Below are 13,201 nucleotides of genomic sequence, written 5' to 3'. Positions count from 1 at the left end.
GGGGAGGGATTATCCATAGCATATGGTAATAAACAAATGCAATCCTAGTGAATTCCTGGAACATCCACCGAGCCGGTGATCGTTGACACGTTTCCTCTCTTTACACGTCTCTTTACTCGTCTTCTACCAAAACCAACCTCAAGGCGAGAATCTAAAGCACTTCGCGATCCAATGTCTCATCCCTCCACGTACCCGACAAACCGAACGACCGGTCCGAGTCTCAGTCTTAGACCCGCTGTCTCAAACACCCACCCGCCAGTCCGTTCCATCGTTCAACCCCGCGAAGCGGCACTCGTCCCGAGAGGATGACTAGTTCGTCGGGTCGGTCCCGCCACACATCTCACCATCCCCTAGCGCACCCCCCACTCTCCCGTCCTTTGTCCCCTTTGTCCCGCCCTCAGCCGCAAGGGCTTCAGCTCAATGACATCAAGCCCGGCGGTTGACATCCCCCCCCTCCTTCCGGCACTGCGCTGCGACTTGGCGGGTTTTTCGAGTCGACCGGGGCGCAACTTGGTCGATTGCCCTCCGCTACCAAACAAAACACCGAGATGGCCCCTTGCCGTATCCGCGCTAGACACTGACGCCATCTACCAGCTCGACGGCCCCGGTGGTTTTAGGCCTGACGTCCAGTCCATTCAAGGAGGCCTTTGACGACGATCGTGTTCGGAGCGAGGGCTGCTCTCCCGCTGGGGCGATGATACACCGTCTTTCTTTAGAGGGGCCGCCGAGATCGATTGCTCCGATGCCACCGATTGCTTGACGTCGGTAGACAGGTGAGATGGGCCTCCAAGCCACGGGATGTAGAGCAATGAATGAAAAGCCAATCTGGGGCTTGTTTCGGAACGTTTCCCCTTTGAAGGCTGCTTCCCTCGCCATCACCAAGTTATTTACCAGGTTCAACCGCACCGTACCTGCCAGCCAGCAAGCCCTGCAATCTCCTCATTCACCACACAGACATTACAGCCTCCCGAGTCTTGGAACATTTTTCACACAAACGGTAGAGATCTTCCTGGCTCCTCCGCCTCCTGACCCTGATTCGTTATGGCGGACGACATGAACCCCGATAAGTCGGGCGGCGGTCGTCGCGACGCCACGGACGACACCGGGACGACCCAGCCGCGATCCTCCCTCGACGACAGGCCGTCTTCCGAGTTCCTCGGCGAGGAACGATCGCGTATCTCCATCTTCCGGTCGGACTCGGGCTCGAAGACGGCCGCCTCGTCGGATCTCGATGATGACGGCCACGACAAGAGCCCCGCGTCGACCCGTTCCGAGGAGGACAACGATGAGGATGAGGAGGATGATGATGATGACGGGGAAAACATCCTCTCGGCGTCTCTGACAGAGGCATGGGAAGAAAAGACACATCTCTCCAGGGAGTACGCCGTCTCGGTCGCTGCTGGAGAAAAAGAAATGCTGTACGCAAAGCCGGCGGCGGACGAGAAGCCCCAGAGGAGTAACAGCGCGGTGTCCCACTGCTCGAACTGCGGCCACCATGGCCGCGATTCCGTCAGGTCCTCTGTCACACTGGCAAATGGACCACGCCCACCTACAGTCCCTCAACGCAGTTCTTCTCTGAATCGCACAGGCACCGCCCACCTCACCCCGCTCGCGAGCCCGACAACCTTGCCCTCGGGTACCCTTCGTGCATTTCCCCTATGCGTCAAGAAGGTCCCCTCGCGAACCGTATCAGACGTGCAGACGTTCCACAGCGCGCAGGAGGAACAGGCGACCTTGTCGGAGCCGCAGTCCGAGACGGCGTCCATCATGTCCGCCGTCTTCGCCACGCCGCTGCGGCATTTGGCGAGCCACCCGTCTCTTAACGGCGCCTTTTCCGCCGGGGCGTCGCGAGGCGTGGGACCGCGCATCACCCCCATTACGGAACAGAGGCACCCGGGCAAGGCTGGCGCGCGGATTAGCCGTTTCACGAGGCCCTTTGAGCCGGATATCGATGAGGAGGACGACGGCGAAGAGTACCCTCAGCAGACGAGCAAACTGGAGACGCCGCGGACCGAGAAACGAGAGTCCGCGATGGCCGAAAAGACGGGAGAGACGTGTGAGGAAGTGGAATGGGTAGAGGGGTGGCCGCTCGCGTTCCTCGTGCTTGGCATTTGCCTCGTCGTGTTCCTCATATCCGTCGACCGCACTATTCTCACGACCGTAAGTGCGACCAGCAGAAAAAGCAGGTAACAAAGTATGTAGTACTGACGAATGCAGGCCGTTCCCTACATCACATCTGAGTTCCAGTCAACGGCAGACATTGGGTGGTACGGCTCGGCCTATTTGCTCACGGCCTGCGCCTTCCAGCCCGTCTTCGGCAGGGCCTTCATGCTCTTCTCCGTCAAGTGGTCGTACATGTTGGCCATGTTCATGTTCCTTGTCGGTTCCCTCATCTGCGGTGTTGCCCCCAACTCCGTAACACTCATCATAGGCCGTGCCGTGGCTGGGTTTGGAAGTGCCGGCATCCTTACTGGTAGCTTCGTGGTTGTGTCAACAGCGGTGCCCTTGCAGCGGCGTCCGATATACACGGCTATCGTCGGATTGATGTAAGTAGTTCCTGACGAACAACCATACCAACACTTTTTTGACGCTATTGCCAGGTTCGGCTTCGGGGCCACGGTCGGTCCTCTGCTTGGAGGCGTCTTTACAGATCTAGTGGTGAGTGGTTACCGATGTATCGTAACGGCATGGTCAACTGACTGGTCTTTAGACCTGGCGATGGTGTTTCTACATGAACCTTCCAGTTGGGGCCGTCACCGTCGCAGTTTTCCTCTTGTTCTTCCATCCGAAACGGCCCTTGCGTCCCCAACAGACGTTCTTCGACAGAATCATGGACCTCGACCTTGTAGGCAACGTGTTCCTGCTAGGGGCTTGCGTGATGCTCTTCCTAGCACTCGAATTCACCACGCAGAGTGAGGCATGGTCGAGCATCAAGGTCATCGGCCTGCTCTCCGGAGCTGGCGTGACGGCGGTTGTCTTCGCCGCGTGGCAATGGTGGAAGCAAGATGGCGCCCTGATGCCGCCGGCCATCATAACGCAGAGGACGGTGGCGGCATCTTGCGTCGCTGCCTTCACCACGTATGGGGCACTGCTGATACACTCGTACTTCCTACCCATCTGGTTCCAAGCGATCAAGGGCGAGAACGCTATCTCATCGGGTGTGGACATGATTCCGTACGTTGCCACGAACGCCTTCTTCTCCCTTCTCTCGGGCATCTTCGTCTCCGTCGTCGGGTACTATGTGCCGCCGGCCGTCGTTGGGGCAATGATTGCAACAGCGGGATGCGGTATCTTACGGCTGCTGTCACAAGACACGCCGACGGCGCAATGGATTGGGTTTGAGATAGTCGTGTCAGCAGGCTTTGGCATGTCGATTCAGCAAGGATTTACTGCCGTCCAAGCCGTCCTTCCTCCCGACGAGATCTCCATCGGTACCGCGGCCGTCGTGGCGTCGCAGTCTTTGGGAGGTGCCATCTTCATCTCGGTCGGGAACACCCTGTTCCAGAACCATCTTTTGCAAGCTTCGGTGCAAAATATGATTCCGGGTGTCAACATTCGTGCGGTTCTCGAAGGCGGGGCGACGGCCTTCCGCACTACGGTCCCGGAAAGCGCGCTTCCGACGCTGCTCACCATGTATAACGAGGCTCTCCGGCTGGCGTTCACGGCGGCTATTCCCTTGGCGGGCGTGTCGGCGATTGCGGCTTGCTTCATGGAGTGGAAGTGTGTGAAAGGAAATCGGCCCACATGAACGGCCAAAGGGTTAGTTAGTTGAATCAGAGAAGAATCCAACCCCCATCAAGGCCCTGGAGAGCCTTATTTGCGTCACTTGAAGTTTGCCCGTAGCCTCTGAGCTGTTCCCTGCTTGCCCGCCCGTGTTTGCGACTGTAGCTGGATGTAGTGTGGTGGTCCCTTGGACATGCATGCACGCCGAGCCGCCTAGTCATCGAGGTGAAATTAAAGATTGGACAACGATCGCAACCCTCCCCAGTAAAGACGGCAATCTCTCTTGTGTGCCGTCAGCATGCAGTACATCTAGACTTGGACTTGCCTTGTAAAGGTCATCTCGGGGGGCGCAGCCAGTCCTAGAAACCTGTCTGGTCAAGCTTCCCGCAGTGTGATTTGCAGGGGGGTGAGGCACCGATCAGGGGTGAGAATCCCTCGCAGCCAATCTCCCCGCAAATCGCAGGATGCAACGCCCAAGCGTGGTCTTGAGGGGTGAAGGGGGATGGGACAGCCAAATATTTACATATTTACCACTCAGTGTCTCTTCGTGTGCTGGACAGGTGCGTACCCGTTCTTGTTCTTCGTCATCTGAACCATCGTCGACACGTCACAGCAAACGACAATGCACGCGCCGCGCTGGCTTCTCGCAACGATCCCGCTGGTCGCGTTTGCGTCCGGGCAGAAGTGCTACTGGCCCGACGGCGGAGAGGCGACGTCGGTCGTGGCATGTCCTGTGGCCGGCGGCACCGAAGCGGCATCGTGCTGCTTCCGGAACCACTATTGTATGAGCAACGGCCTCTGCTTTTCCAAGAGCGAGTTGAGTTTCTACCGTGGCGCCTGTACGGACCAGGACTGGACGACAAGCGGTTGCCCCAAGTACTGCGACAAGGAAGACATCGTGGGTGGAGGTAATAATGACGATCCCCCTTTCTCTTCGCACCAGTTTGCGTGTTGATCGCAGGAACGCAAACGAAAAAAGTGGACGCGATGGCTGACGGTCCGCTTCGCAGTTCCCGGCCGCCACGCCGGCATTGCAAAATGCGAGGAAAACAAGTATGCTTGCCAAAGAACGAGCAACTGCGCAAACTACACTTTCGGGGTACCTGCGGGAGTGATGCTGCTCAACCAGTACTTGCAATCAGACATCGGCGAGTCTGCGACACCAACAGCAACGGCGGCGGTGAGTAGCACTACCGGCGAAGCCAGCGCTGCGACATGCCCATCGACAACGACGGCGACGGCGGCGGCCAGCAGCGGAATCTCAACGGGCGCGGCGGCGGGCATTGGCGTGGGCATCGGTGCTCCGATGGCTCTTGCAATTGGAGTTCTCACGGTCTTGCTCTTGCGCGAGAAGAAGAAGACGAGGGCGGCGTTGTCGGCGCAGACACCCGCCGGAACCGCGCCGACGTCGCCGTGGGCCAAGTCGGAACGGACAGCGTACGCGCCTGTCGAGATCCAGACGCAGACTCAGCCGCCCGAACTACCCAGCAACCACCAAGGCAGACACGAGCTCTCTTGATGGGGGTTTTACAAGGTGAGAAAGGTGGAAGCGGCACCATTGCAACGAATCTTAGGATGTCTCGGCGGATAGTGAAGGCCGACGGACATCAGATCACTAGCGGGGGGGATGGAGCCGTATTCGGTCATGTTTCAACATTTCCTGTAGATGACCATCGCACCGAACCATCGAAATACCAGGGTTGATTCGTCGCTCCAGAAACGTGGAATTGGGTGGTTGATGGACACGAGCAAGGAAGATGGTGATGACGGAGATGGAGTTGGGCGGGAAGCAGGGGGGGTCGGCAACGACGGGGTTGCCTTTCTGCTCCTGGTGCGGACGCCCGGCTGCTATGGGACTGGCCTAATACGGAATGGTCCCGCCCTGGGATGAACGCCACTTCTGATCCTCCTTCTAGAATTCATGATCCCGAGGACGGAGATAGATACCTAGTTACAGCACCTAGGTTTGATTTCCCAAGCATCACACACGCAAGGAACAGTCGACGTGCAGGTAGAGAGTGACTTTGCGAGAAATATATATGACGACAGGCTCTACTTCCCTTGGACGATCTCGAGCACTCGACATTGAACCGGCACGTCTAGGGCGATGTTCGGTTGGGGATTACACTGCCATCTCCATCCCAAAATCGATGTTTTCTTTACAAGCGACAGCCATCTTGTTCAACTCAGACGCAGTCCCATCATGTAAAACTACCATGCCGTGTGACTTTTGAGAGCACGCTTGCAAGATGCAAACTGGCCGAACAAGATCAAATGGCGTGTTCTCACTATTCTACTCCCTACTGTTGCCTGGGCACACTATTATTAGGTCTATATTTCCCTAAATAGCCCACGCTGTCGGACGATGCGCCCGCGAGTTGCGACAAGCGTCATGTCGAGTTTGAACAACGCATCCCACTCCTTGCTAGGCAAAGGATCCCAGGCCAGCGCCACCTGATACGTTGGGCTAGGATTGAAACAAGCTTGTAGGCGCAGCCCGTCTATCGCGGCTTGAACCGACCCGACCCGGCGCCTGCAGCCGTGCCGTCCTGGGTCGGGCTCGTCCTCCCCAACACCTCTGTTAAAACCACGGCCCCATCAGACAGACCTCGGCCACGGGAGCCTCACTCACGATGCTGCCGCCCTTGACCCCGGTCTTGTCACGTGCTTGTTTACCCGCTTGGCGAATCCTTTTTCTCTCAGCCGCTGTCAGCATTGCAAATTGTTGTTCTCTGTCGTGATTAGAAGCGCGATTTTTCTTTACCCCAAACATACCGCCTCGTACTCCTGTTGTGCGACCTCCCTCATGTCGATGACAGAATGACTGATCAAATTCATTCCCAGCACCAGAGTCGGTGGGAGCAGCCGGACCAACCGGGTCTCGAGGCGGCGCCCCCAAATCCGATCCGATACTCCACAGCGCCGATCCCGTACAACCCCCCGAGCGAAGTCCGGAGTACTGGCGAAAAGACAGTATGGTCCACAACCCAGCCGTACCCGGCCCAGCCACCTCCGCAATCCGGCAGACGTCGTATTCTCGGCCTTACCGTGCCCGTCTTCTGGGGCATCGTCATCGCGCTCGTCCTCGTCCTTGCCGGAGGAATCGCCGGCGGTGTCGCCGGCGGCTTGGCGGCCCAGAAAAGCAACAGCCCATCGACGTAAGTACGGAAAGTGGAATTTTGACCAGGAAAACAAAATGCTCTCGCGCTAACCTCGATCCCTTCTCCTACCTCCAGACCTACGTCGCCGTCGGACATAGCAGCAACGATCGGTCCCGAATCGACGACATCCACGGCATCCACGACGAGATCCCGATCCTCCGCGACCACCGCGGCGTCGTCCACGTCCCGCGCGGCGGCACCCTCCGGCGTCCGCGCCGCCCCGACCGACGGCGGCTGCCCCAGCATCAACCAGACCGCCTACACGCCCACCGATGCCAACGGCGACGCTATGCGCGTCGGCTCCGGCTCGGCCCAGACCTTCCAGCAGCTCTGCGAGGTCAACTACCCCTCCGGCGCCGCCTGGGGCAACCCGGCGCTCTACGACATCCTCAAGGTCTACGTGCCCGCCTTCGAGGACTGCATGGCCCTGTGCGCCGCCCACAACCAGGCCTACAACAGGAACCTCGCCAACGGCGCCGTCGTCAGCGCCGGCGGCTACTGCCGCTCTGTCGCCATGATCAAGCTGCCCGGGGAGTACTGCTACCTGAAGAACGGGACCGGCAAGATGGACACGCAGGGGCACCCAAAGGACTTCATCAGCGCCGTCGTCATCTCCGGTCTGCCGGTTGCGTGAGGGTTGACGTACGTGCCGGAGGTGTTGGCGGAGATGGAAAGGGAAACCCCAGTCGAAAACAGCGCTCGTCTCGCTCAATACGGGGCCAAATCACTAACCTAATGATTAATTACTTTGAACCTTCCTTCGTTATCCCATGAAACGCTGATACGGCTTCGGGAAGCCTAGAATGTGTGGCACCTGGTCCAACGCGGTGAGCGGCCATTCGTGGTCGTCTTCGGACAGCAGTCGGCTGGCAGCGACAGCTCTTCGTAGTGATTTTAACAGAAGCTGTGGGTCTCTCGAAATGTTGAGCCCTTCGAACCGTGACGTGAGACCGGTGTCGCCAGTCCTGTATGTAGGACGCAAGGCAGGTCCGAGGGTCCACCTCGAACGCAAGTGGACGGTGATAACCTAGGTCAGGCAGACGCGTCACGGTTTCGTCACAGAACGGCACGCGCACGACGAAGTGCATATCAGTTCATGTCGTCCTCGCCATTCTTCTAGGGGCTTGCCAGTTGCCCCAATTCGTCGCTCGAAGTCACCACGGTTACCCCCCTGCCATCGAATCATCTAACATCACAAAACACCGTCTTTGTCCTGTAATCGCCACTTGGATGCGCACCGCGCCAAAAGGCTCGGGCTCACTTCTTACCGGAGCTGCCGGAGCCGGAGCCGGAGCCGGAGCCGGAAGAGCTCCTCTCGCCGCTGGACGAGGTGTAGGTCGAGCCGCCGGCGCCGTCGTTGTAGTAGGTGCTGCCGTTGGGGTTGGAGTAGTAGTACGATCCATCGCTGGGGCGAATTGATTTGCTCATCAGCTTCCCATTCGTTCGCACGAAACCTCAGACCCTGGACGACCTGCGAAGAGGAACTCACGTGTTGGAGTAGTGATACGAGTTGGGGTTGGACGCGCTGCTGCCGTAGTCACGGGCGCAGTAGTGGTTGCCCTGTTGCCCCAGTCAGCCCACCGCTCGCCTTGTCACGGGCACAGTCGCTCGGCGGTTTCGGAGAAGTCGTGCCTGGCTGTTGGTGCCGGAGCTCTTGTACTCGTATCCCTGACCGCTGGGCATCTTGGCTATCTTCTTGTTGTCTCAAAGCTGGAGGAAGGTTTGGCGATTGGTGACAGGTGGTTGGTGCAGATTTGTTGATTGTGAAGAGATTTGGGGAAAGGGAGGAAAGGAGAGGTGAAGGCATTCGGAGGATGGATGAGATGTTATGTAGGCACAGTAGCAGATACCCGCCGGATCTCTTCCCCTCCCACTCCCACTCCCCCGCGTTGATTGATTGTCTGTGGAGTGGGGATTGCCAGATGGGAAGTTGCTTTTGGCTTACAGTACCGTAGGAGGGAATTATTTGATTTATACAGGCGGGGCTTTGAGCCCAAATGAGACATAACCCCCGCTGAACGTTTTGACCATCAAAGCACCTTGTTGGTCAGGATTGGACAATCACAAGCAGGTTTTTTCGCGGAGAGGAAGTTGCCAAGAAAAGGCATGAGCCTAAGCATAAATGCTTCTTTAAGATGCCATCTTGGAGGGAAGACGGGAGCGTTCATACTTACATGTGTTGTGCAGACAGACACCATCATAAGAGTTGCCAAGGGGATTACCTAGTAAGTCCGTAAATAGTCCCAAGGTGCCAGCTACAACCGGATAAACACAAACAAGAAGCACATGGGTGCCATGACTTTCAGTCACCCACAAATTTTAATATTGAATCATGCTCCTGCGTTGTTTTGCTCAGTAAACACAAGCAGCATGGATCAAAGGGATTGGGCTTTGCTCCAGTTGCGAGGAGTTGCCGAGACTCCTTTCTCTGCATGGTACCACGCATCAGAGACCCGGCCACTTGGGATCCTGAAATCATACATGGTATCTCATCTGGCTCTTATTCAAGGGCAAGTTTAAACCGAAATCAAATATGATAAAAACCAGACATGCTATAGGTATCCCAATCGCATTGAATTCGTTCAAAAATTTACCGACCTTGTTGAGACCATCGTTCGATGCCCCCCCCCCCCCAATCCACACAAATCTAATCGTCGTCATCGTCGTCATCATCGTCGTCGCCGTCGCCGTCGTCAGACCGCTGGGGTCGTTACTTCATGCCGACACTTGATTGTGTACACGAGTCAGCCTTGACCAAGGAAGTGTGGACGCCCATCCATCTCACATATCCTATCTTAATCCCCATAGAAGTGTAGAAGAGCTTTTTGGGAAGAGAAACATACTTCTTGCCGTACCCAGAACACGTCCGGTATCCGCTGGCCGAGGTATACGTCGATCCGCTGCCGCTACCGGAATATTCGCTGCCGCCGGTCGGGTTGGAATAGCGACGCGACCCGTTCCTGTCCCGTAAAGCCCACGTCAGACAAGACCGTGGGGGTGGGGGAGCGTTCTAAGGATCGAGAACTCACGTGTCCGAGTACCGGTACGATGCCGGATTCGAAGAGCTACTGCCGTAGTCGCGGGCGCAGGTGTAATGGGTACCCTATTTAGTTTCCCCCGCAGTGAGTTTCCGCGGTTCCAACGATAAATCCCGAAGCAGCGGGGAAGGAAGAAGCAAGTTTCGGCGGGGGGAGAGGGGTAAAGGGGGTTTAGATACCTGGCTGTTGGATCCAGAGCTCTTGTACGTGTAGTTGCTGTTGCTTGGCATATCGGCGGTCTGCAAGTTGGATCTATGCCCTTTTACAGTCTGGCTTCTCTGAGATACCGCAAGTCGAATTCAGGTCATTGGAGGGATGATGGTGATGGTGTTGATGAGGGAGGGAGCGAGCGCGAGAGCATCACATTCGTCGCAGAGTGGAGATGGGAACAGGTGAGAACTTAAATAGGTACGGTACATTTAGTGCTAAGGGGGAAAACACACTTCAGGCACACATGGGCTGATCACGGCGATGCGTCTTTATTTCGAAACGGCGCCTCTTTACCCCGCCTTGTAAGAAGAGAGAGAGAGAGAGGAAGGGAAAGAGAGACCTTTGGTTGAACTGAACAGACGGAGACGACGGTGCCGCACTGCGGCTGCACCATGGAAAGCTTCTCTCTCTCGCATGAGCCGAGCAGGACAAGAGGAGAAGCATGCGCTGGCAGACCGGGTTACGCATTTTGGGCCCTGGCTTCTGGCCATTAGGTATCGTCTCTTCAGCTTCATGTGGGGGGGACCGAGCTTGGGAGTACATCAAGCCTGTTGGACGAGAAGAGCCCGACAGGTGGAGGGGAGGGGGGTGGAACGGGGGGTAAGGTGATGCTGCCATACGAAAGGGGGAAGCTCGGAAGATCAGAGCTGTTAGAGAAAGTTGGGATGACAAGACCACCACCACCTGGGAATTAGTGATTAGGGAAGCAGCGGCTCTTCAAATAATACATGGCGTTGCAATCCCCCAGCCGATGACGTGAAGTCTGCGACATCCAACCAAGGATAGGCAGGGGAAAACGTAACACGAAGTGTGGGCGAAGCCCGGTCATAAGTAGTCGGGTGTGTTCGCCATCACGAAATAAATATCTCCGAGATCTGCTTCGGTGCGGCTCGGACCTGGATCCGAGGAAGAACCCCCGCCGGCAACCCCTGTTTCTTTAGGTACGCTTGAATTCAAAAGTCTATTTTTCTTCTCCCTCCTTCTCCCGCACGTCTTGTCTACATCTAGTCTAGAAAAGGCGTTTCTATGCTCATTAAGGGGTGGGAAAGCAGCTCTAAATCCCCAATTTCAACTCAAAGGTGATGGTGACCTAGTCACTGGGGGTTGTTGTTGGGGTCCTTGGGATCGCCGTCCTCGAGCTCGGCGAGGTACTTCTCGGCGTCCATGGCAGCCATGCAGCCGGTGCCGGCGCTCGTGATGGCCTGCCTGTACCTCTTGTCCTGGACGTCACCGGCGGCGAAGACGCCCTCGATGTTGGTCAGGGGCGTGCCGGGCTTGGTGACGACGTAACCCTCGTCGTCGGTCTCGAGCTGGCCCTTGACGAGGGTGGTGGCGGGCTCGTGGCCGATGGCGTAAAAGAGGCCGTTGGCCTCGATCGTCTCCTCGGCGCCCGTGACGGTGTCCTTGACGACGAGGTGGCTCATGAGGCCATTGTCGCCGCCCTTGATCTCCTTGCCGGCCGAGTTCCAGCGCACCGTGACCTTGTCGTTGTTGAGCAGGCGCTTGGCCATGATCTGCGAGGCGCGGAGCACGTCGCGGCGCACGAGGACGGTGACGTGGCTGCCGTACTTGGTCAGGTACAGGGCCTCCTCGGCGGCCGAGTCGCCGCCGCCGATGACGACGAGGTGCTTGTTGCGGAAGATGGGCACGGCGCCATCGCACACAGCGCAAGCGGACACGCCATTTTGCCAGTACTTCTCCTCACCGGGCAGGTTCAGGCGTTTGGCCGAGGCGCCAGTGGCCAGGATGATGGAGTCGGCGGTGTGGGTCTCGTCGGGGGAGAACTCGGTCGAGTACTTGAAGGGGCGCGAGGAGAGGTCGAGCTTGGAGACGGTGTCGGTGATGACCTCGGTGCCGAAGCGGACGGATTGTTCCTTCATGTTCTCCATGAGCTCGCCGCCCATGATGCCCTTGGGGAAACCGGGGAAGTTCTCGACGTCGGTCGTCGTCGTGAGCTGGCCGCCGGCGGCGATGCCGTTGGCCATGAAGCCCTCGTAGAGCACGGCTGAACGAGAAAGATGGGTCAGTCGATGTTGTTCTCTGGGTTGAGGACGAGAGAAGGGCAAGAGGAGGCTTACGCTTCAGCTCAGCGCGCGCCAAGTAAACAGCGGCGGTGTGGGCAGCAGGCCCAGAGCCAATGACTGCGTGATCGTGTCAGTAAGGAAGAGGCGCATTGCAAGGTGAGGCCGTCGTGGCCCGATCTTTTGGGGAGGCGGCGGCGGCGGCGGCGGCATGACATACTGACAACCTTGCTATGCATATTGCGGGCACTAGTCTTCAAATCGACAGGATTTGCAGTGTTCTTCTTGAGGGAGGTGGTGGCTGCGGCAAAAGAAAGTCCTGTCGCGCTCGAGCGGAGAATTGTTCGTCTAAAGGTTGAGGAGAACAGTTTGGCGGTGATATGCGCGTTTGGAACACGCACTTCCCTTCTATGATGGCGGGGTATCAGAAAAGAAGAGATTATATGTACCAGCGGAGGGGGGAGGGCGGGGGGGCGTGTACGGTGTGAGAGGGGTGGAGGGGCAAGCGGCGATGGAGACGGGCCTGCCTGCGGGCTTTTGTTTCCAATGTTCCAATAGCTGCTATCGTCGACGGTAGTCCCGGGGATGATGTGCTACAGAAGGCCAGGCGGTATCAGGGATGGCTTCTCAGTGGCCGGCGCTCGGCTCGAAAGTGGGAAAGCAACGTGTCTGCGACTGGATTTCTAATGGTGCCGGGATCTGCTGATGATGCTATGCTGTTGTTGCTCTTACACACTCACAAACTCACGCATCCACACACACACACACACACACACACACACTGTTGAGTGACTGTGCTGGTATCTCTAGTGTAGTCTGTTGCTGGGCTTCCGTGGTGGATTCCAGAATTCCAGAAATTTTCGAGCCAAGTCGCGCGATTCAGGGCCGCCCACGCAATGCGCGATCGGAGAGCCGTCATTGCCCGCCATGCCATACTATGCCTTAGATGGCTGGCTTATCTAAGCACCGAGTCACCCTGGCCCACAAGGGGCGTTGCGTCTCCACTTGCCGAGGCTCCTCCGAGTGGCGCGACTCGGTGCTCCGAGCA

General features: G+C 57.5%; 6 protein-coding genes across 6 annotated transcripts; 3 read left to right on the top strand and 3 right to left on the bottom strand.

Moving 5' to 3' along the window:
* Positions 1 to 1,053: 1,053 nt before the first annotated feature.
* Positions 1,054 to 3,748, top strand: CH63R_06042 (Major facilitator superfamily transporter; the record flags this gene model as incomplete). Its single annotated transcript, XM_018301017.1, has 4 exons — positions 1,054 to 2,160; positions 2,218 to 2,546; positions 2,601 to 2,658; positions 2,711 to 3,748. The coding sequence occupies 4 exons, from the start codon at positions 1,054 to 1,056 to the stop codon at positions 3,746 to 3,748; spliced, it is 2,532 nt and encodes an 843-aa protein (XP_018158867.1).
* A 597-nt stretch (positions 3,749 to 4,345) lies between these two features.
* CH63R_06041 (uncharacterized protein) lies at positions 4,346 to 5,242 on the top strand (the record flags this gene model as incomplete). The annotated part of the gene is made up of 2 exons (XM_018301016.1): positions 4,346 to 4,621; positions 4,685 to 5,242. 2 exons carry the CDS (start codon positions 4,346 to 4,348, stop codon positions 5,240 to 5,242), a joined length of 834 nt encoding a protein of 277 aa, XP_018158866.1.
* A 1,301-nt stretch (positions 5,243 to 6,543) lies between these two features.
* CH63R_06040 (uncharacterized protein) lies at positions 6,544 to 7,518 on the top strand (the record flags this gene model as incomplete). The annotated part of the gene is made up of 2 exons (XM_018301015.1): positions 6,544 to 6,881; positions 6,960 to 7,518. The coding sequence occupies 2 exons, from the start codon at positions 6,544 to 6,546 to the stop codon at positions 7,516 to 7,518; spliced, it is 897 nt and encodes a 298-aa protein (XP_018158865.1).
* Positions 7,519 to 8,141: 623 nt separating this feature from the next.
* Positions 8,142 to 8,567, bottom strand: CH63R_06039 (uncharacterized protein; the record flags this gene model as incomplete). The annotated part of the gene is made up of 3 exons (XM_018301014.1): positions 8,142 to 8,289; positions 8,374 to 8,444; positions 8,466 to 8,567. 3 exons carry the CDS (start codon positions 8,565 to 8,567, stop codon positions 8,142 to 8,144), a joined length of 321 nt encoding a protein of 106 aa, XP_018158864.1.
* Positions 8,568 to 9,531: 964 nt separating this feature from the next.
* Positions 9,532 to 10,152, bottom strand: CH63R_06038 (uncharacterized protein; the record flags this gene model as incomplete). Its single annotated transcript, XM_018301013.1, has 4 exons — positions 9,532 to 9,585; positions 9,670 to 9,844; positions 9,914 to 9,987; positions 10,102 to 10,152. 4 exons carry the CDS (start codon positions 10,150 to 10,152, stop codon positions 9,532 to 9,534), a joined length of 354 nt encoding a protein of 117 aa, XP_018158863.1.
* A 1,074-nt stretch (positions 10,153 to 11,226) lies between these two features.
* On the bottom strand, positions 11,227 to 12,392 carry CH63R_06037 (Thioredoxin reductase; the record flags this gene model as incomplete). Its single annotated transcript, XM_018301012.1, has 3 exons — positions 11,227 to 12,137; positions 12,211 to 12,273; positions 12,374 to 12,392. 3 exons carry the CDS (start codon positions 12,390 to 12,392, stop codon positions 11,227 to 11,229), a joined length of 993 nt encoding a protein of 330 aa, XP_018158862.1.
* Between the last annotated feature and the right edge of the window lie 809 nt (positions 12,393 to 13,201).

This window comes from Colletotrichum higginsianum, chromosome 4, assembly GCF_001672515.1.
Source record: "Colletotrichum higginsianum IMI 349063 chromosome 4, whole genome shotgun sequence".
In the NCBI taxonomy this organism is placed as follows: domain Eukaryota; kingdom Fungi; phylum Ascomycota; class Sordariomycetes; order Glomerellales; family Glomerellaceae; genus Colletotrichum; species Colletotrichum higginsianum.
The sequence above is the reverse complement of the archived record's forward strand: the minus strand, read 5'-3'. Positions and strand labels throughout refer to the sequence as shown.